The sequence below is a fragment of the Dermacentor andersoni genome, chromosome 3 (assembly GCF_023375885.2).
Source record: "Dermacentor andersoni chromosome 3, qqDerAnde1_hic_scaffold, whole genome shotgun sequence".
In the NCBI taxonomy this organism is placed as follows: domain Eukaryota; kingdom Metazoa; phylum Arthropoda; class Arachnida; order Ixodida; family Ixodidae; genus Dermacentor; species Dermacentor andersoni.
This window is the reverse complement of record NC_092816.1, coordinates 215213752-215237511: the sequence shown is the minus strand read 5'-3', so window position 1 is coordinate 215237511 and position 23760 is coordinate 215213752. Positions and strand designations below refer to the sequence as shown.

General features: G+C 51.1%; 1 protein-coding gene across 1 annotated transcript in view; it reads left to right on the top strand.

Annotated features, from left to right (window-relative positions):
- LOC126535853 (receptor expression-enhancing protein 5-like) overlaps positions 1 to 23760 on the top strand; it is a 182022-nt gene that overhangs the window by 101863 nt on the left and 56399 nt on the right. Inside the window, exon 4 of the mRNA XM_055073120.2 lies at positions 1416 to 1663. Within this exon, the coding sequence (XP_054929095.2) occupies positions 1416 to 1663 (248 nt within the window). The remainder of the gene's footprint in view (positions 1 to 1415; positions 1664 to 23760) is intronic.

Sequence of the window (23760 nt, the reverse complement as noted above, 5' to 3'; positions counted from 1 at the left end):
GCAACGAATTCATTCCAATGATAACGAATGCATGACAGTGGTAGCATGATCGCGACTCAGTATGGCGACACCATAGTTTCCGTGGGATGACGAGCTCACGAGTCAATGACGACACCATAGTTTCCATGCGATGACAAAAAGGAACGTCGTCAATTGACTGACCAAATCGGTGAGATGATGATTTAAAATGATCACGTAGACGGCGTGAAAATAGTGGGATGAAGACGACAGTATGACGACGATGACAGAGCGACGACTATATGACAGTAGCATCACGACTGTAGTATAACGAATGCATACTGATGACTGCATGATGACGAAGGTATGAAACCGGTGGCATTATAACTACCCAATTACGGCATCATGATTTCGATAGAATACCCTCAATGGAGACACAAATGGGGTATGACGACAGCGCGCGACATCAATTCGATGATGATTTGGATATGATGCCGTTGGCATGACGACAGCGTGATGGCGGCGACACGATAACAACGACATGAAGACTGTATGACGATAATCGCGTGACTATGACTGCACCAAAACGATGACGTGAAGACAACGGCAGACAAAGCTGACAGCGAAGAGAAAAAAATAACGCGCAGAAAAAGCTAGATGATGGAACAACCACGACTGCGTCATGATGGCAGCAGGTCAACGAATCTATGGTCACTACATGACAATTGCACAATTACGACGATGACATCCCGATAAAACGCGGCGTGATTCTGAATAAATGACGACAGCATAGCTACGATGGTGTAATGTTGACGGGAAGCTAATAAGGGCGTTGTGTTTGAATTATAGGCAGGCATTCATAGTATAATGGGTAGATTGTCGGGTGGCTGAGCGGAGGAAACCAGGTTCCAAACCACCCATTTGACGATTTTTGCAGGGAATTGCAATAGCTGAGTAGAGTGGATAGAGTGGAGCTGAGTAGAGTGGAGTAGAGTGGAGTAGAGTGGAGGCTGAGTAGAGTGGATCTACTTGGCGATCTACTCAAATATGATCGCTTGGCGCAAACTATTAAGGACGGAAGGGAACAAGGAAAGGCGCCCATCCGTCCTTCCTTGTATGAGCCAACCGATCATATATATATATATATATATATATATATATATATATATATATATATATATATATGGTCTATTCAGCAATAGGAACCGACTAGCCCAGCCACATGTACTTCAGTCTTACAATAGTCGTTAGAAATCAGCGCACATACATGATGTTATTAGACTGATAATGTTGGTAGAATTAAAAATAGGGCGTAATAATCGTCGTGCATTGCGAGTGTGACAAAAACGTGTAATGCATCACATCCTTTCATTGAGATTGTAGCTCCGAATCGCTACGTGCGGTTGACGAACATCGTAGCTCCCAGTATCTACACCACGTCGCCTTGTTCACTGCAGTTGCTGGTGCTGACGGTGTGCGCCCTTCCACACCCGCTGTGCCCTGCTCGGCTTTTGTACGCCCGCTTTTTGCGCCGACGCATATGGTTGGAAGGTGGCGGAGCCACGTCGAGTTCCTCTCCCGCGATGACTTCCACTGTGGTCGACCACTTGTCCGTGACACGTACCTCGGATGGCCACGAGTCACCCGCTAGGAAGAAGCCACCCCAGAACCCTCCTAAGAAGCCCTTGCCCACAGCCAAGAAAGGGTAGGTGCTCATTTCTATAGCATCCACAATTTCCTACTTCTAAAATAGTTTTCTCTGTCATTCTTTTTTTTATTTCTTTCAAGTGATTTCATGCCTCTTGTTGTACCACTTCAGGTGCATTCTCTTCGCTCTTTTAGCCTTTCGGACTCAGAGTCTCTGTACTCTCGTTCATGTTCAACTTATCCTTCTTCAGGTACAAAATTACGCTCTGCGCCCAAAAGCTGTGGTGGGCCCTATCTAGGTTGCGATGTCCATTCTGCCAAGTACGGCTTACCCAGACGTACAACGTAGTTAAGCTCGCAACCTTTTCACGCCGATCACGCCTGTGGTTCCACTTTGGATATCAACACTGCATCATAAAGAACCAGCCCACTAACGCACAGACCAAGAAAAGAACGCGACACTTCTCTGGACAGGCAACAAAATATTTATCGGGAAAAGAAAACGAAGGCTATATTCATGCTAACTGTCCCAGTAGTGGTGCTGGACCATATGAGATTTATTTTTAAAGGTTCTGACTGCTTCAGTAGCACACAAAATCTTATGATTATTTCTCGCGGAAGAAGAATTCACTGGCAACTCCGGAACTTTTTCTCAAGGCACACAAGCATGCTTTGTAGGACGGGTTAGGAAAACAGTTTTCTTACGTCAAGACAAAAAGACAAATTTTATTCAGGTGAAGGAAAAGAGGTCTCACACCTAATATTGAATTCATCTGATACCATTTTTTATGTTTTCCCGCTGAAAATTTGCAAATCGTTATTACTTGGCAATACACTTTTTTTAAGTAAATTAGTCTATTTAGCCTGGAGGCATGCTTCGCACAATATGTTTTCAGACGCAAATAATCAGCAGTCGCGCAAAAGTAAATATACAGGAAAAGTAGTAGGCCTCTCACTGTAAAAATATAGTAATATAATAAAACACTATATATAGTAAATATAATAAAAAGTAAATATAGCAGGCTTCTCACTGTATGCACTCCCTGCTCCGACGGGATTCCGAGCATCCTCATTTGAGTCTTCACGTGAATGGTGATAGATTCAGCGATATTGACACGTATACTTAGTTATCCTTTTTTACAGGACTGCACATCATCTACTAACAACTCAAAGTTACCGCTCAGCGCAAGACGCGCCTGCATGATTGGAACTTATGGAATGTTATCGATGGTTCGATGCGTTGCCTGTTGTCCCCAAACTTTATGTAATCTGATTGTATGGACGACACGAATTGTGCAGTACTTTCTGGAAGACACGCAGGGCACAATCAATTTCTCTAGAAACTTCGATGACTCATGTACAAAAAGCGCACGCAGTTGACCGCCACTATCGTTGTGTTGAGTGTAGCCGGTTTCAGGGCATACGTTCGCCCAATAAAACGCAAGTTTCGTCGTTCACAGTTTAGCTGCTTTCTTCACCGTCACTACTACATAAGATCTGGTGGCGGTACTTTGCGTTCATTCACTGGACGCCGCCGACAAGCCGTGATCCAAGCCCGAGCTCCAAAGACAACCCCAACGTCGCCAAGTACTAGCGATGTAGGCGCAAGCTGCAACGACAGCTCCCGGAGCACGGACGTTTGGCTGAGACGACTAGGAAGGTTGTGGCCAATTCAACAAAAACAATGGCCGCCCCAGCGTCCCCCATCGTGCTTCAACAACCCAGGGAGCCACATACCTTTTGTAAAGCTTCGTCAGACGATCCGGAAACCTGACTCGAGAGTTTCGAAAGAATATGAGCCTTCATCATCGGGACCTCTGAGGATAAGCTATGCCATGTCTACCTCTCCTTGGTAGATGCCGCTTGGACTTGTCTCGAGGACCCGGAGTCGACCCTTACACCCTGGGACCTGTTCTGAAGTAACTTGCTGAGAACCGTCACGAGCGGCGTCCGAAAAAAAAAAGGGTCGATGTTCTAGTGGAAGCCCGACTGTAGCTACATAACTAGAACTATGCTATCTTTACGTAAGAAATGACTCGTCTATTCCGCCACGCCGACCACGATATGTCCGAAAGAAGAAAGTACGCCTACTCATGCGTGGTGTAAAGCAAGACCTTTTCCCTGCAATGATATGAAGCCAAGAGCATCGAACAGTTTATGCACAAGGTCACCAGCATCGACAAAACACGGAAATGCGTAATTTATCATTAAAACGCCGTACGAGCTCAACTACGCCAGAGTTTAATCACTCAACACCGACGACATTTGCGGAACTATCAGAGCGGTCGTGCGGGACGAGCTTAAGAAATTGTTCCCTTTCAGCGCAGCCTCAAGTAGCGTCCTTGCTGGCATCGACCAAGCGGAGGTCCAGCAGTCACTTGGAGTCCCCGAATTACCGCAGCCTCAGCCGGAAGCGATGACGTACGCCACCGTAGCCCACAGTCACGTTACCCTTCCGAGACCGCACCAGGGCCCAGTACCGCCGCAAATCTGTCGGTCTCCGCTGCGCCCGCCACCTCACCCTCCCATCGCCCAGCGCAGCTACCCAAGAATGACAGATTAATGGTGCGCTCCAGACCACCGCTCACTCGGCTACCACTGCGGAGAAGAGGGCCACGTAAACCATCGGTGCCCATAACATGACTTGGGACTACGAGGCTTGGCTGTCAACATGTGGCATGCACAGCATGGCGAACGGCCTTGTTATATGGCCGATCACATCGCCGAAACACAGTTCAGACCCCACCGTCTCTAGCGTTCACCGCCGCCAGTACGGTATTTATCTCCTCAGCCGCCGACCAAACACTGGCTCAGCCCGTGGCTTTTCCGTGAGCCTCTATCCGGGAAACAGAAAGCAGCAACCAATGGAGGTGCGGTTGGTGCACGTGGAAATGACGAAGTTCCTCTACCGCCCACTTTTACTCTTAAAGATCTACTTTGACGACGCAGAAACAACCAGCTACCATCCCGGTGAAGCCTGGAATTCAAGAATACGTTGTCAAGGAACGACGCGACGACGCCACGTACCAACCACAAGTATGCGCGTGATCCTTCGCCAAGACCTAACTACAACGGAAGAGAAAGAACCACCGAGCTCGACGGGCTCGTCGGCTGCCACGACGCGACGACGCCACGTACCAACCACAAGTATGCGCGTGATCCTTCGCCAAGACCTAACTACAACGGAAGAGAAAGAACCACCGAGCTCGACGGGCTCGTCGGCTGCCACGAAGTCGACACTCTTCTTTAAATTAGCCGGCGCACTCACTCTCACTCACACGCAGTCATTTCAAAGGCGTGAGTGCGAGTGAGTGTGAGAGGAGGTGAGTGCAAGTGAGTGTGAGGGTGAGCGGAGGTGAGTGCCAGTGAATGTGAGCGGAGGTTGAGTGCGAGTGAGTACCAGTGAGTGTGAGTGGAGGTGAGTGTGAGCGAGTGCAAGTGGGTGTGAGCAGAGGTTAGTGCGAGTGGGAGTGAGTCCCAGTCAGTGTGAGCAAAGTCGAGTGCGAGTGAGTGGAGTTGAGTGCGAGTGCGACTGAGTGGCAGTGAGTACGCGAAAGTCAGCACGAGTGAGCGCCAGTGAGTTTGAGCGGAGGTGTGCGCGGGTGTGAGTGAGTGCCAGTGAGTGTGAGTAGAGGTGAGTGCGAGTGCGAGTGAGTGCCATTGAGTGTGAGTGGTGGTGAGTGCGAGTGAGTGTGCGCGGAGGTAAATGCGAGTTTGAGTACCAGTGAGTGTGAGCGAAGGAGAGTGCAAGTGTGAGTGAGCGACTGCGAGTGTGAGCGGAGGTGAGTGCAAGTGTGAATGAGTGCCAGTGAGTCTGAGTGACGGGGAGTGCGAGTGAGTGCCAGTGAGTGTGAGCGGAGGTGAGTGCGAGTGAGTGCGACTGGGTGTCAGTGAAATTGCGTGCGATTGCGAGCGAGTGCCAGTGAGTCTGTGTGGAGGTAAGGGCGAGTGCGAGTGAGTGTAAATGAGTGAGTGAAGATGAGTGGGAACGTGACTGAGTGATGTGAGTGGATGTGAGTGTGAACGAGAGTGAGTGCTTGTAAGTGTGAGCGGAAGTGATTGTGAGTGCGATTGCAGGTGGGTGTGAACATGAGTGAGTGTGAGTGGTCGTGAATTGGACGTAGTCAGTCCTCGTGAGTCAGCGGAGGTGAGTGTGAACGTGAGTGCCTGTGAGTGCGAGTGCAGGTGAGTGTGAACATGAGTGAGTGGAGGTGAGTGCGAACCTGAGTGAGTGCTTGCTAGTGTGAGTGGAAATGAGTGTAAATGTGGTGAGTGTTTGGGAGTTAGTGGGGAGCTGCATGTGAACGCGAGTGTGGTAGCAGGTGAGTGTGAATGCGAGTGAGTGGAGGGGAGCGTTAACGTGAGTTAGTGCGTGCGGGTTAGTGTGAATGTGAGAGTGCTTCTGAGTAGAGGTGAGTCTGAATATTAGTGTGAATGATGGTATGAATGTGAGTGAGGGCTCGTTAGTGTTAGTAGAGGTGAGTATGAAGGCGAGCGTGACAAAGCGTTTATATTGTAACGTAGGTTGGAGTGTTACAAAAGAGACGTTTCTTTTTATTGGCGGGCCAGAAGAAGAGCGTGCAGCTTACGCACTTCATCGTCTTTCATGGCGCCGACCTTTGCGCGCGCCGTTCTGCGGTGCGGGAGACCCACATCTTTGTGTCAATATGAACGTGATGACTGTATCACAGCTATCGCAACAATTGAATACGTTTAAACTTCCCTTGAAGAGCGGAATGCGATAGCGTAAACCTGCTAGGTTTGCATCGGAAATCATCGGAGGCTGTTGTTGGCGGGACTCGCATGGAAGGTACGCGCATGTGCCGCGTCCGAACTCTTCTTCATATAAAACCCCGTTGAAGAGCGTGCGCGCCATCGACTGACAGTGGCCCGACGGGCTAGCGTGCTGGTCTCGCAAGTTGTAGTTTCTGGGGTTGAATCCCCTGCTAGCAATATTATTTTTCGGTTATTGTCTATTTTTTATTGGCTTTATCGGAAATTTTCGCTCACGGTCAACAGATGCCGACACCGCATTTTCTGCGAAACGATCTTCTTAACACTATCACGTTAAAATAGCAACAATCTGTCTTATTCAAGGATATATCGTCATCGGCACCGTCATAACTTAAGGTAGAAGAAATCAACATCCTGTGTCAAGGTCGCCGCACTTGCGCTGCCGTTCACATTACCGTGATATACACATGCATTCGTTCTGTCAATATGCGATCGTTTGCAGGTGCTAGAAAGTGCAACTCGACTTGATATTTCGAATGCGTTTTAGTGCTCGGAGGGAAAGTTGATATGAAGGAGCGAAACAATAATCTGTTCTCACCTAAATGAGTACTGCTAAGCGCAATAGAAGACGGGATAGAATATATATAAAGAAGCACAGGACAAGCGCTAGCCCGCAAATAAATTTTATTCTGACTGTTCTTATTTTATTCTGAAGACTTATTCGGTCCGAGACCCTCCTTCACAATAGAAGATAGACACAGAAGCACAGGACTAGCGCTAACCCATAACTAAAGTTTATTCTGACTGTTCTTATTTTATTCTGAAGACCTATTCTTGCTCTGTCGAAGGCCCTCCTTCAGAAACAGAAGGGTTGAAAAATGCCTCGGCAGGCTATACCAACAAGAAAGCCGGTAGTGGTGCCCTGCGTTCACAGGGTTGCACACAACCTGAAGAATGTGACAAAAAGGTACGATGTGCCTTTTGTGTTTTCTCCTCCCCGAAAACATGCTGGGTGTGGCCCACAGGTTTTGGGACCTCCAAGGAAACCTGCCAGCAGAAAGAAACATACCAAGCCATACATCACATGTGCCATTGGCGTTGTGTAAGAGATACCGCTTAATATCAGAAAGGTATATATTGGACAAACCGGTGTTACGTTTCGCCTACGACGCGCGGTATAGCCGGCGCGGATGCAACGGACGCCGGGGCTTCGTTCAAAGCGGCGGACATTTTGGCCCGTTCAGCGCCGCCGATACGCCTCCCCGCCAAGCGCGTCCAGGCATGTTTCAATGCCACGTGTCTTCAAGTGTGCGTGTGTGTGTGCATGTTGGTGCCCACGCTTGTCAAAGCGCGGCAGCCGGGGAGAGGAGCTCCCCAAGTGTGAAGCGAGGAGGTCTGACCGGCGCCGGCCCGGCGGATGCGTCACTGCACTCGTCTCAACCTGTCTCTCAGCGTGTCCGTGCCCCGTCACGTGCGCCTCTATCGAGGCGTTCCTTCTTGCCCTCAACTCCGAGAGTATAAGAGCAGCTGCCCCCGGACGCCAAGGGAGAAGCTCCGATTTCTTCCGTTGCGTTACGTGCTCTCCCGTCTCTCCACTTCGGTCAACCTGACCGGCCGCTCTTTTGCGATGCTAGAATAAACAAGTTGTTCTGTTAGCAGTCGACTCATGCTTTGCCAGGACCTTTGGATGCTTCCAGTTGTGCCCCAGGCCGCCAGGCCAACGCTACCCTTGGGGCTTGCTACCCATATGCAACAACTCGTGCCAGCGGTCCGATTGCAACAACGGGCGTCAGCGCTGAGATTCCAACAACTGTCTGCCAGCGGTGAGATCGCGACAACGGAGGCCAGCAGCGAAGATATGCGTTTGACTATGCTGAGCAGCACAACGACCATCCGGGAGCAGTGCAACGAGCCCTGTGTGATGACTGGTTGCCTGCAGCGGAACGACTGCGCTGAATTCTTGGCTGCGAGGTTTGGTGAGTGCGGGACTTTCTGTAGCAAGTAGGTGACGCCCCCTCGGACATAATCTTGGTTCACCCGCCAAGCTCGGCGGCCTGCTATAGCTCGGCAGGCAACAGTGGTCACCCGCACCACAATAAACACCGACGAGCACGGCAGCTCGCCGGTCAGTAATCATTCAGCACCACCACGCTGCGGAGCGTCCGGCTATCGGAGGGTGCCAGAAGCCCTCCCTTGTTCACGACCCGGGGTGGATCGTGACACTGGCGACGAGGATGGGATCCTCGTGACTCTGGCGACGAAGCTGGCGACGAGTACCTACGGAGCGTCCCACGCCGCCGCGAGCGGCGAAACACCGCCCCCCGTTGCTGTCGCCATGCCGCTGTACGGAAGGCTCGAGCCGTTCGAGGGAGATGGGTCCGCCTGGCAAATTTACGAGGAGCAAGTCCAGGTGTTCTTCCGGGCAAACGACACACCCGAGGCCAAACAGCGGGACATATCATTTCCCAGGCAGGCCTAGCCCCGGCTCCCCGCAAAGTTGATGCGGTGCTCAAGGCACCTAAGCCCCAGAACAAGAAGGAGCTTCAGACCTACCTGGGCCTCATCAACTTCTACAGGAGTTTTCTGCCGAACCTGTCGCAGCATCTACAGCCGCTCCATCTTCTGCTTCGAGATGGTCAGCAATGGGTCTGGAAGAAGTAGCAGGACCAGGCTTTCCAGCTCAGCAAGGAGCTAATCACCAAGGCTCCAGTGCTGGTGCATTTCGATCCTGCTAAGCCTGTAGTCCTTACCGTAGATGCGTCGCCATACGGTATGGGAGCCGTCCTGGCACACCAGGACAAAGATGGCCAGGAACACCCTGTGTCGTTTGCTTCCCGACGGCTTCATGCTGCAGAACAACGTTACAGCCAGCTGGACAAGGAACCTTTGGCCCTCATGTTCGGTGTCGAACGCTTCCACCAGTACCTTTGGGGCCGGAAGTTCGAGGCGGTCACAGACCACAAGCCGCTGTTGGGGCTGCTGCGGCCTGACAAGGCAGTTCCTGTGCAGGCATCGCCTCGAGTGGTACGCTGGGCCTTGAGGCTGGCAGCTTACAGCTACCAGCTGGTTTACCGTCCGGGAAAGGACCTGGGACCTGCTGATGCCCTGAGCCCCCTGCCCCTGCCAGAGGTGCCTGATGCTGTTCCAGAACCTGCTGAAGTGTTCATGCTGGAACACGCATACCCGGAGGTGCTCTCCAGATCTGCGGTATCTCAAGCGACCAGCCGGGACCCAGTCCTGTCTCAGGTAGTCAAGGCGGTGTCCCGTGGAGAGGAATTGGTGCAGCAGGCCTATAGCCACAAGGCCGCTGAGCTGAGCTTGCAGCAGGGCTGCCTACTGTGGGGCTTGAGGGTGGTGATCCCACAAAGTCTCCGGTCCAGGGTTCTGCAGTTGCTGCACGCGGGTCATCCAGGCATAGAAAAGACTAAGATGGTGGCCCGGTCCCATGTTTGGTGGCCTGGCCTGGACCAAGACATCGCGCATTTGGTGCAGAGCTGCTGCCAGGAGAATCAGCGAGCCTCGCGTCGTGTGGAAATCACCCCCTGGCCGTTCCCACAGAGACCCTGGTCCCGCCTACATGTGGATATTGGGGGACCCTTCAAGGGCCATTACTTCCTGGTGGTGGTGGACGCCTTTACAAAGTGGGTAGAGGTTATACCCGTCAGCAGGCGCGACCATTGCAGCGCTACGACAGGTCTTCGCCGCCCAGGGGTTGCCAGATGTCATCGTGTCCGACAATGGTCCTGCTTTCGCCAGCGCAGAGTACCTGGCCTGGCTGACAAAAAACGGAATCCGCCGGATGATGGTTCCACCGTACCACCCTGCTTCAAATGGGGCAGCCGAGCGGGTGGTGCAAACCATCAAAGACAAGCTCAAGAAGAGCCAGACTGGGGATTTCCGGCCGCAGATTGCTCGGATACTATTCCAGTACCGGACCACACCTCACGATGTCACTGGCCGTGCCCCCTGTGAGCTACTGCTGGGTCGGATGGTCAAGACACCCTTGCACGTCTTGCATCCGGACCTCCGATCCAGTGCTTTTGAAGCAGCTGAAGCAGAAGCTGGCTGCTGACCAAGGATGCCGTCCCGGGCCTTTGCCAGAGTAGGGAGCTCCAGTTTTCGCCAGGAACTTCCGTCCTGGCTCACCCTGGTCTGCCGGACAGGTGGTGTCTCCTGCCAGCGCCTCATCGCTGCTCTTCCGCATGCCAGATGGGGCCATGTGGCATAGACACGCCGACCATGTCAGACCTCGCCTCGGGACCTGGCCAGCACCCTCAACTGCCACTGAGTTCCAGCCCGCAGGAGGACTAGCGGCAGCACCAGTCGCTTCCAGTGGAGTACCACCTACCTCGGAGGCGGCAACCGTAGCCAGTGGTGCGGCACCCGTGGGACCGGTGTCAAGCCCGGCACCACTCGCAAGGCCGACCACTACGGACCCCCCGGATGGAGCAAGGCTGGCTCAGGCAGCACCCGGCGTTGCCACACCCGACCCGTCAACACCAGTGCCCAGGCGGAGCACTCGACGGCGGAGGCCACCAGACCGTTACTCGCCTGGGTAGCAGGCACCGTCGACCCAGCTAGGGTAGAGGCAGAGCCTCATAGTGTGAACTTGGACGTTTGTTGAACTTGGACGTTTGTTGAACTTGGACGTTTGTTGATCTTGGACATTTGTTTGAACTTGGACGTTTGTTTTTTTTTATTTAACAAACAAACTGGGGGTGAGGGGTTGTAGCAAGAAGGTGACGCCCCCTCGGACATAATCTTGGTTCACCCGCCAAGCTCGGCGGCCTGCTATAGCTCGGCAGGCAACAGTGGTCACCCGCACCACAATAAACACCGACGAGCACGGCAGCTCGCCGGTCACTAATCATTCAGCACCACTACGCTGCGGAGCGTCCGGCTATCGGAGGGTGCCAGAAGCCCTCCCTTGTTCGCGACCCGGGGTGGATCGTGACACTTTCTTCTTCTGAGTTTTGCCAGGCTTTTGTTAGTGTCAGAAACAGAGCTGGTAATTGTGGTTGTCGTTGCTGCCGGGTTAGTTTGCGGCAAGACAATAGTAGGCAGTAGAGAAAGCAGCATTCAGAGCAACCATGGATTTGAAGTCGTTGCGCAAACCGAAATGGCTGGAGCTTGCAAGAGAGTTGGGTCTGGATGTCTCAGACAAACTCAGAAAACCAGAACTGCTGAGGGCTATTCTTGAGTTAGAAGCTGAGGATGACGAGCTGTCGGAATGCCTTGAGACCATTGAGGAACGGGCAAAAAGACAGGAGCACGAACTTAAAGAGCAAAAAGAGAAACAGGAGCGCGAACTTAAAGAACAGAAAGAGAAAGATGAGCGCGAACGAAAAGAACAAAAAGCGAAAGAAAAAGAAGAGCGCGACCGTCAACACGCTCTGGAAATGAAGCGTCTCGAGGTAGAGATGGAACGCGCTCGTAATGGAAGCCAGGCACACGGTGCAGGAGAACGAGTATTGTTCAAAATGACTGACCTGATGCGGCCGTTTAAGCTTGGAGAGGACATTGGTTTGTTCCTGGTTAACTTTGAGCAAACGTGCGAGAAGCAGGGGTTCTCTCGGGAAATGTGGCCACAGCGCTTGCTCACTTTGTTACCCGGCGAGGCGGCCGACGTAGTCGCTCGCTTGAAGAGAGAGGAGGCAGAGGATTTCGACAAAGTGAAATCGAGTCTGCTGAAAAAGTACAGGCTGTCAGCGGAGGCGTTCCGCCGGAAGTTTCGGGAAAATGAGAAAGGCAGAAGTGAGTCATATACAGAGTTTGCCTACAGGCTAATGTCAAACATGCAGGAGTGGCTCAAAGAAGAGAAAGCGTTTGGTGACCACGAGAAAGTTCTGCAGTGTTTCGGGCTGGAACAGTTTTATAGTCGGTTACCTGAGAACGTGCGGTACTGGGTCTTGGATATGCCAGACGTTAGTACGGTGGCTAGAGCCGCTTAGCTAGCCGAGGAGTTTGTGACGCGTCGGGCTCGCGGAGCTAAGGACGGTCAAAAGGGTGAATTTGGCTCCAAGTTTGAGAGGCCGAAGTTCACACCCATGAGAGCAAGGGGGAACACACGTAGTGCGGATGCGAGTGAAAGCAGTCCGACCGAACCTAAGGAGATGGCGGCAGCCGAAGCCGAACGCAGAAAGCGGTTCGAAACGAGGCAAGCGCGCGTGTGTTATACGTGCCAAAAGCCGGGTCACTTTTCGGCGCAGTGTCCAGAAACAAAAACAAAAGTCGTGTTTTTGTCATTATGCAGCACTGACGAGAACATGAAGCTTCTCGAGCCTTACATGCGAGACCTCCTCGTGAACGGGAAAGAGTGCCGAGTGCTTCGCGATTCCGCAGCTACAATGGATGTAGTTCACCCCTCTTACGTAGAAACCGATATGTTCACGGGCGAGTGCGCATGGATCAAGCAAGCCGTGGAAGCTCATAGCGTGTGTCTGCCCGTAGCAAAAGTGCTTATTGAAGGACCTTTCGGAGCACTTGAGACGGAGGCCGCAGTGTCATCTATGCTGCCCCCCCAGTACCCGTACCTATTTTCGAACAGGTCCGATCACCTCCTGCGCGAGAAGGGGCTTTTGTTTGGTGAGGCTAGCGTTCAGGCCTTAACCAGATCGAAAGTTCGGGAGCTCGCTGCAAAGGCGGTAGTTGCGGGGCCGACGTTGTCGAACAATGAGAAAGGGTCAGAGGCGCAGCAAGCTGATATTCAGAGCACGTCCGACCTGGATAAAATTGAGCCTGTAGCGTTGAAGGCACCAGATACTGGAGAGGGAATGCCCGACACGGGAAAGTTAGAAAAGCTATCTGCAGATTTGCTCATCGCGCCTACGTCAGACGGACTTAATAGGTTACTAAAAGTCAGCAAAAAAAGGATGGCAGCCTAGAAAACATACGCTGCAATGTCCAGGAAGGTATCGCCAAGAAAAATGCTCGTTTTGTGGAAAGAGGTGGGGTCCTGTACCGGAAGTATATAGACCGCAGGGGAGTGGAGTTCGATCAGCTCATCGTGCCTCAGTGCTACCGTCAGAATCTGTTGCGCTTGTCGCATGGGGGTTCGTGGTCCGGACACCTAGGAGTTAAGAAAACTAAGGACCGTCTCTTGCAAGAGTATTATTGGCCAGGGTGTTTTCGGGACGCAGACCACTTTGTGAGGACATATGACACCTGTCAGCGGGTGGGCAAACCAGGGGACAAATCGAGGGCGCCGTTGAAGTTGGTACCTATGATTACGGAGCCTTTTAGACGGCTCGTTATTGATACAGTGGGACCTCTGCCGGTAACAGCCACGGGGTACACACACATTTTGACTGTGATCTGCCCAGCGACAAAGTTCCCTGAAGCAGTGCCGCTTAAAGAACTCAGCTCAGTTGAAATAGTCAATGCACTACTGTCCATATTTGCGCGAGTTGGTTTTCCTGCGGAAATCCAATCAGATCAGGGCACAGTGTTTACTAGCGCTTTGACGACAGCCTTTCTCGAAAGGTGCGGGGTAAAGCTGTTACACAGCTCATTGTACCACCCACAGTCGAATTCCGTTGAGAAGCTCCACTCCGTCATGAAGCGCGTGTTGAGAGCATTGTGTTTTGCACAACAAACTGACCGGGAGCTGTGTCTGCCGGGGGTGATGTTTGCACTAAGTACCGCGCCGCATGCGGATACGGGGTTTTCGCCAGCTGAGCTAGTGTACGGTCGCTCGCTGCGTTCTCCGCTTCGCATGCTTCGAGACGGATCACTGCCCTCTCCAATGGCTGCAGACCATTTCTTCCACAAATGGCCGCCTCCTGCGCTGGAGCCTCGCTTTGCAACAATATTCCTTTGAGGTGCGTTACAAAAAGGGGAGTCTCAACGGTAACGCCGATGGCTTAAGTCGAAGCCCCTAACGTAAGAATCAGCCTCAAAGTTATTTGTTACTGATGTTTTTCTGCCTGAGGCAGGATTTTTAACATATTGCTTTTGTGTAGTGTTTCAAAGTGATGACGTGCTTTCTAGTGCAATTTTCCAATTTGTGGACGTGTTCTGGGTGCTGCTAGACTACTGTAAGGAACTAGGCAGTAGTATAAAAGGGGAAAGAGCCTGGCATGGCTTAGTGAGGGTTGTGTCGTGCTTGCTGACTGAGCGGTTGAGTTTCGGCGTAGTTCTAACGCTTGCCGGGAACGAGAACAAAAATGTCAACTCTCCCGTAGTCACTTTGCAGTGTCCTGTGTGAACCTGAACGAGAGAACGAGGCCTTCTGTGTGCGCTGCGCTCAAGAAACGCCGAAGGACGCCCGACTTCGGTTATGAGCATTATCGAGCGACATCCCTCCGGACAGCGGATGCCGTCCCCTGACCATCGGGATCTCCTTCCCCCGGCGGGGCGGTCTGTTACGTTTCGCCTACGACGCGCGGTATAGCCGGCACGGATGCAACGGACGCCGGGGCTTCGTTCAAAGCGGCGGACATTTTGGCCCGTTCAGCGCCGTCGATACGCCTCCCCGCCAAGCGCGTCCAGGCATGTTTCAATGCCACGTGTCTTCAAGTGTGCGTGTGTGTGTGTGTGCGCATGTTGGTGCCCACGCTTGTCAAAGCGCGGCAGCCGGGGAGAGGAGCTCCCCAAGTGTGAAGCGAGGAGGTCTGACCGGCGCCGGCTCGGCGGATGCGTCACTGCACTCGTCTCAACCTGTCTCTCAGCGTGTCCGTGCCCCGTCACGTGCGCCTCTATCGAGGCGTTCCTTCTTGCCCTCAACTCCGAGAGTATAAGAGCAGCTGCCCCCGGACGCCAAGGGAGAGGCTCCGATTTCTTCCGTTGCGTTACGTGCTCTCCCGTCTCTCCACTTCGGTCAACCTGACCGGCCGCTCTTTTGCGATGCTAGAATAAACAAGTTCTTCTGTTAGCAGTCGACTCATGCTTTGCCAGGACCTTCGGATGCTTCCAGTTGTGCCCCAGGCCGCCAGGCCAACGCTACCCTTGGGGCTTGCTACCCATTGTAAGATTTGTCGGACGGTCCTACCGCTGTCGACCAGATGTAGGAGTCGTCGGACTATCGCCGCTGCCACCATTTGAAGGAGATGAAGGTCGTAGACAGGAACTCGGTGAACAGGATTTATTTACATATTAACAGTTTAAGCAAGATACATTGGCAGACTAGCGCGACTCCCATATGGAGCCCGCAAAACTAACGTACAGCAAACAGTTTACGAGCACACAGCTCACTACTTCATTTCTAGCATGACAAGGGGCACTCAGCTCCCGACAACGAGTACGACACGAGCACTCCCTAGCAGCCGGCAAACGCTGCTTATAAGCTCTTGCTCGACGTCATAGTTCGACGTCATTCAAGATGACCCGCCTTTTTGGAGGATGAGGTGGGTCGGAGCAGGAATGGTCGGGAAGGTTCGTCCAAGCATTGTAAACTCGCCGCCTCGCACTATGGCTCACACACACAAAGGCACACAGGTGCGAACCCATACACACAAAGGCTCCGGAGTCGACGACCGAGGGCTTCGTAGAACCGTGCTCCGTCTCGGGTGGTGCGGCCAAGTACCAATTTCCTGAGTTGATCGCGCGCCACGTGGCTGCCGGTCATCCGCAGTTCTCGGTACCGCCCAGCTTTCAGTGCCGACGTCAGAGGGCTTCGTAGAACTGCTCCGTCTCGGGTGGTGCGGCCAAGTACCAATTTCCGGAGTTGATCGTGCGCCACGTGGCTGCCTGCCGACCGCAGCTCTCGGAAGGGCGCTTCGACTGGTGGGCTTGGAACACGTGCAGCGGGCTGAAAGCTGGCACGTTGCCACCCCGTATGGCCATTCTTAACACCATATGCAACAACTCGTGCCAGCGGTCCGATTGCAACAACGGGCGTCAGCGCTGAGATTCCAACACCGGCCGATGCGTCAACAATCGGGTGCGGGAGCATGATCCATCTGTAGCTAACAAAGCTTCTTTCTCTTCACCTATGCATTGTAGGTCCTGTCCCTGTGAGCCAATTCGTTCCGGTATTCAAATACTAGGCAGGACTGGAAATGCTTTGGTGAGAGAAATCTTGGAGGCATACGGTGTTGGAAAGAAAATAACTGCCTGAATGGGCCATACGTCGGTTGCTTTGCGCAGCAAAGAAAAGCCCTTTTTATAAATGATGCTGTAATCTATGCCCTTCTTGATAAGATTCATTGGTTGGCTTGATGGGCAGTGCGCTTGAGCGATCCTGGTCTGCTGTGTACTTAAGTAGGCGAAGTCATTAGAATAAATGTAGTCTCGCTTTAGCGCTTGTCCTGTGCTTCTGTGTCTATCTTCTCTCCCGTCTTGGATTTGCACTTACCGGTATTCAGTTGTGAAGTATGAGCAACCTAGCCCAGCAGCAAATTTTGTTAACGTACAGCCGTCGGCGCGCATAATACGAACGTGCCACAGCGTTGCCGGACCGGCTTGGACTGACGCCAGTGCCGCGAAGTGTTGTGCTTTGTTATCTCGATATGTTTGCGGCGGCTTACGATAGCTGGAGCACAGCTCGATTTCACTGCTCGTCTTGTCGTTCGCTTGTGCCTGACGGGTGGCGAGAGTGCGCTCGCTTGACATGTCCGTTTCGCCACGTTACGCTGGTGGCTGCGCTGTCACGCACGTCCAGAAAACACGTGGCGGTTTGCTCATATTGGCAAAGCGATATGGCGGGCGACAGCTCGCACGCCTTTCAGGTTTGCCCTCAAAGCTGGCGCATTAAGGAAATGATAAATAGGAAAATGAGCAAATGCAGGTTCGTGGCGTTTGTAAAGGTCGGACAATAAATAAATCTGCGAATCCGGTGGCATAGTTGTTCATGTTCTTCATTTCTTATATTGTCGAGCGCATCGGAGTGCTTTCGCGGTGTGCTCTCGCAGGTACCATTGGCGCCAAAATTGTGACGCAACCGTTTGTCGTACAACGTTCCGGGTGATGTCATACACGCGTGTCTGTGTGTGTGCGTAGTGCTTAAAATTCGAAAAAATAAAGGCTGACCACCTAAAGAAGGCAGATCTCATGCCCTGTGGGAATCGATGTTATGCGAAACAGTGCGCGGGGAGCCTACCAAGTGAACGAAACGACCATGAGAGCCCCAAGAAGTAGGCGGCTAGACAGACGGACGGACGGACGGACGGACGGACGGACGGACGGACGGACGGACGGACGGACGGACGGACGGACGGACGGACGGACGGACGGACGGACGGACGGACGGACGGACGGACGGACGGACGGACGGACGGACAGACAGACAGACAGACAGACAGACAGACAGACAGACAGACAGACAGACAGACAGACAGACAGACAGACAGACAGACAGACAGACAGACAGACAGACAGACAGACAGACAGACAGACAGACAGACAGACAGACAGACAGACAGACAGACAGACAGACAGACAGACAGACAGACAGACAGACAGACAGACAGACAGACAGACAGACAGACAGACAGACAGACAGACAGACAGACAGACAGACAGACAGACAGACAGACAGACAGACAGACGGACGGACGGACGGACGGACGGACGGACGGACGGACGGACGGACGGACGGACGGACGGACGGACGGACGGACGGACGGACGGACGGACGGACGGACGGACGGACGGACGGACGGACGGACGGACGGACGGACAGACAGACAGACAGACAGACAGACAGACAGACAGACAGACAGACAGACAGACAGACAGACAGACAGACAGACAGACAGACAGACAGACAGACAGACAGACGGACGGACGGACGGACGGACGGACGGACGGACGGACGGACGGACGGACGGACGGACGGACGGACGGACGGACGGACGGACGGACGGACGGACGGACGGACGGACGGACGGACGGACGGACGGACGGACGGACGGACGGACGGACGGACGGACGGACGGACGGACGGACGGACGGACGGACGGACGGACAGACGGACAGACGGACAGACGGACAGACGGACAGACGGACAGACGGACAGACGGACAGACGGACAGACGGACAGACAGACAGACAGACAGACGGACGGACGGACGGACGGACACTATCGAAGCGGCAAATGTTCGCCAAGAAATGCGTCGCATTTAATAAACTCAATTCGCAAACCGCCACCAATTCTGTCTTCCCAAAATTTACTTATTTATTTATTTGTATATACTGCAGCCCGATCGGGCTTTTGCATGAGTGGGTGTGGAAGGCAGAGCAATGAAAATAATAAATAATACAGGCAATACGAACAGTACAAGCCAAAACTATTCAATGGCCGCCAAAAATAAGTTTAAAGGAAGAGAACGAGTAGGAACCAGGCATAGAATTCCAGTACTCGATTACACTAGGAAATAAACTGTATTTAAAAGTGTCCGCACTGGAAAAATAAGGCCCTATGTTTAGGTGATGGTGACTTCTAGTATTAGATGGTTTTGCAGGAGTTAGGTAGTTATCTGAAGATATTCGGCAAGAAGAGTTAATAAAGCAATGCAGCAACTTCAGCGATTCCGTGCGTCGGCGATCTGAGAGCGGTTGTAAGCTTAGGGATGAAAGCGCTGTATACGGTGAAAAATCCCTATCGTACCTACGGCATATGAAGCAGATCGCTTTCTTTTGGATGGCCTCAAGCTGATTAACGTCGCACTGTCTGTGCGGATTCCAGACGGGAGAAGCATATTCTAGTATAGGCCGGTTTAGTGATTCATACATCAATCGTTTCGTATCCCTTGTGGCTGTGGTCAATGTGCGGCGCAGAGAGCTTAAACGTTTTCAGTTCTTTTGAGGATATTAAACCTATGTGCTTGAACCAAGACATACTGGGTGTGAAAACAAGACCAAGGTATTTATATTCACTAACGCTCTGAATTTGAGTATTATTAACTTTGTAAGTAAACGAGGAAGGCGTCGTTTTATTAGTGAAAGTCATAACAATGGTTTTACGGATGTTAATTGTCATTTTCCAGGTAGCGTACCAAGAGCTAAAATTAGAAAATGATTTTCGAAGCTGTAAATCATGTCAGTCGGTCATCAAATGAGGAAATGTTATGATATAATACACAGTCATCAGCATACAAACATATATTTGAGGTTATGTGACGAGGCAAATTATCTATAAAGATCAAGATAAGCAACGGACCCAGCACAGAACCTTGTGGCACTCCTGAGGGCGCCTCTGTCACCCTGGAATTAGTTCTGTTCAAGAACACAAATTGATGTCGATTGCGAAAAAACTGGAAATCCAGCTGATAAGGCGGGGATTATTAGGGAGGGCGTCAAGTTTATTCATCAATTTAGAATGAATCACTGTATCAAATGCCTTTGAAAAGTAAATCAAGATAGCGTCAATTTGCTTGCCCGTGTCGAGGATAATTAAATGTCATGGGTAAATTCACTTAGCTGTGTCACTGCGCTGAACCCCCGTCTGAAGCCGCGCTGGACATTAGTAATTTATGTGACTGAAGGTGTTCGATCATGCGTTAGTAAATAATACGCTGTAACATTTTACACGAATGAGAGGTTATAGAAATTGGTCTATAATGACATAAAACGTGTTTGTCACTGGTCTTGAATAAAAGAAGAACTTGAGCCATTTTTCAGGATGAGGGTACTGTAGAGGATGCCAGGGACTTGCGAAATTTGACAGTGAGGTAGCGACAGGTCCATAATGAGTACCGTATTAAAAACAAGTTCGGAATGCCATCTGGCCCAGCAGACTTCTTAATATCGAGTTTCATTATTAAGTTCAACACACCTTCATCGGTAATGTTAATGTCATTGATGGGTAGGTCACTACGAGCAATGGTGTCTGGTTGGACGACGTTGTTGTCACGAGTGAGCATGGACTGGACATACTCATTAAATGCGTTTGATATATGAAATGGATCATTGGTAGAATCATTGTTAATCACCATAGAAGTAGCCGTCGTATCACGTGGCAAAACAGACAACCAAAATTTACGCGGGTTGGTTTTTAGCAGGCCCTGTAGCTGCACACCGAAGAAGAAATCCTTAGCGCAGGTAATTTTGTCTAAGCTCCTCTTTTGCTTCATTAAACTCATCATGGCTACCTGATTGTTTGAGCGCCTCTTCCAACTTAGTCTATTTACACGACGTGTCAGATGTAATATATCTCGCGTCATCCAGAAAATTTTCACATTTTTCTTCATTGTTTTGAAAGGAATAAAACACAATACTTTTTTTAAACCAAGCATTCGAAATAAGTTACCAATGCGTTAACATTACAAGTAAGCTAGATATTCTAGCTAGTAATAGGATGGTATTCATTTCAATGTAGAAAAAATAAATTTTTGTATAAATGAAAAATTTTCTAAAAGGAGGAGGGGCCGGACAAATGCAGATGACACAGGTGTAAGGTTCAATGCTTCTGGTGGACTACCAGATGTTTCCGCGTCATATCACCTCCAGAGCTCGCTCCTTTCACTAATCTCCTTGACCTATCATATGTTGAGCAGCTTGACGTTTTTATTCATACTGCGCAATCTCACTAATGTCGTCTCCGCATCACATCATCCCCTCCACTCTCCTAACGTTTGTCGCTCCTCGTATTGAGCTATCATGCGGCGTAATGTCGTCCCCGCGTCATCGCTCCCCATGTTTCTTTGCTTTCTCTCTTCTTTTCGCTCATTCCGTAATTACGTGCCTCCACTGCATTGTTAGGGATTGCATCAATTAAGAGGCAACTGTGCTTACTGGACTTCTTGATAAAGATGATGTAGGTGGTGCAAAGCCAGATAAACGTCGCTCGATCGAAATACTGATAGAGGAAGGCAACTTGTCCTGGGCAGAACCATTATCACGCCGAACGCGTGCCTCAATAAAGTAATGAAAGTCTCATTTTTACATTTGCGGCTGTGTGACTAGGAAGTTTATTCTGAAAACAAAGTGTGAACGCTGTCGCGATATTTTGCTAGCCAAGAAAGAATACATTAGTCAGCTAAGCACAGCTCATTAAACACGTACAGCCGCGGGACAAGGGAGGCTTGCTGTACCCGTCTGGCCATCCCTTCAGAATTATCAGATATTTCAAAAACCTTTTCACAAGCTGTTTCCGCACTCGCGAGTTCCACCACGAAAGCGTGATGGACGTCATCAAACTCATCAGGAAATAGCGGGAACTTACGGTTGGGTGCTCCATTTTTGCGCACTCACTTGCGGCTGAAATGATTGCTTTCTATGTGATTACTCGTCTCCATTTTTTCGCAAGATCTTTGAAACGCTCGAACGCTAACCGCCGTGAAACTTCATAATATCTGAAGCTGTGCTGCTGTACGTGAGACTTAGTTATTTTAATCTGTTTAAAACGTTCTCATCTATTGCACTTTTTATGGTGAAGCAGTCCCAGCCCCTAGGCCGAACATTTTATATTGATGTACAGTGAGCCCTGCAGAAAGACAAAAGGCCGATGCATCACTGACCCCAGCATACTCCGAAACGTCCAGTATGTACCTGCTTATAATAACACGTGTACTTGTTTATCTTTTTCGGGAGAATACTTTTGACCACCTAACAAATGTTATCGCAGAGCGCAGGACGCGCCTCCTTGCATCGGAAGTTTCTGGAATGCTATCAATGGTTCCATCCGCTGTCACTGAACCTTGTGTTGTGACTGCATGTATGCGCGACTCGAATAGTGTACAACTTTGTGGAAGACACGCGGGTCCCAGCGCTTACTCTGGAACATTCGACGAATGATTTATAAGAGCCGACGCACTTGACCCGCTGATCTGATTTCAACGACTGCCGATCGTGTTCGCCGCTATTGCTGTCCTCTGAGTGTAACTTGCTTTTGTGGGCACTGTTCGCCCAATAAAACGCTGTTTTCGCCATTCCCCGATTTGCTTTCATCGCCCTCACTACCACGGGACAATAATATTTTTTGTCTCATGTTATATTTTTATCAGGAACGGAACAAGAGATCACTATATTTGGTGACTGTATATATTGCTGCCAAACCGACACGACGCAAAAATCCTCTTCTGACCTTGCCCACACATGCGAACCTCACTAAAGTGAACGTGGATGGTGTACCTGTTACGGCTGTGATTGACACTGGCGCGCACGTATCTGTGATGAATTCTCAGCTTCGGAATCATGTCAAGAAAGTCCGCACTCCTGCTCCGTCACCTGTGGTCCAAGTTCCCGACGGTGGAACACCAGCCGTTATTGGCATGTGTTCGGCTCGCGTGAGTGTCACCGGACATCATACTTCTGTTTTATATTATGTTCTAGAGCACTCTAGGTAGGGCTCACGACCTCATCCTGGGCCTTGACTTTCTGTCTGCACATTCCGCTTTGATAGACTGTTCTGCTGGTGTTGTGCAACTCGCTCTACCTGCTGCTATTGACCCTCCCGATAGCGCTCCGATACGGCTATGTTCAACAGAGCATATTCACCTCCCTCACCTGCCGTTACCTACATAGGTGTCTCCCCCGTTCCACCTGTACCAGACGGTGACTACATCGTAACCGCTAATCCGGATGTCCTGCTCTCGCATAACGTCGCTTTTCCTCTCGCCGTCATTACCATTTCGGACAACACGTCCTGCCTTCCGCTTGTGACCGTTGGACTCTGTACGCAAGTACTGCCGCGCGGAATATCCCTGGCGCAAATAACACCGGCCAGAGACTACCACATTTCGGCTTTAACTTGTGACAGCTCCTCCTTTTCAACTCTTGATTCGCCCTCTGTCCCTTCAGACTTGAATGGCCTTGCAAAAATGATTGCTCCCGACCTTCCACCCCAGCGTGCTAATGAACTACGTTGCCTCCTTGCCTCATACGGGGGCCCATTGGACCTTGGAGATCGCCCTCTAGGACAAACATCTGTCGTAAGACATCGAATAAACACCGGTGATGCGAGCCCGATCCATCGGCGACCCTACCGCGTCTCACCTCCTGTGGGACAAATCATGCAACATGTAGTTGACAAGATGCTTTCTCGAGACATCATATAACCTTATTGCAGCCCATGGGCATCCCCTGCTGTACTAGTTAAACAGAAGGACAACAGTTGGCGATTTTACGTGGATTATCGACACCTCAACAAGGTAACCAAGAGGGACGTCAATCCGCTACCACGCATTGAAGTGGCCCTGGATCGCCTGCATGGAGCACGATATTTTTCGTACATCGAAAGTCACTCCGGCTACTGCCAAATTGCCGTCGATGAAATGGACCGCGAGAAGACAGCTTTTATTACTCCTGATGGCCTGTATCAGCTCATAGTGATTCCTGCCGGTTTATGTAATGGCCCGGCCACATTTGAACGAAAAATGGACGCCCTCCTACATGGTTTCAAGTGGTCCATCTGCCTCTGTTACCGGGACGCCGTGATAGTTCTTATGCCGACTTTTGCGACACACCTCGAACGCCTATCGACGATCCTATCCGTTTTCCGTCACGCGTGGCTACAACTAAATTCGTCCAAGTGCCACTTCG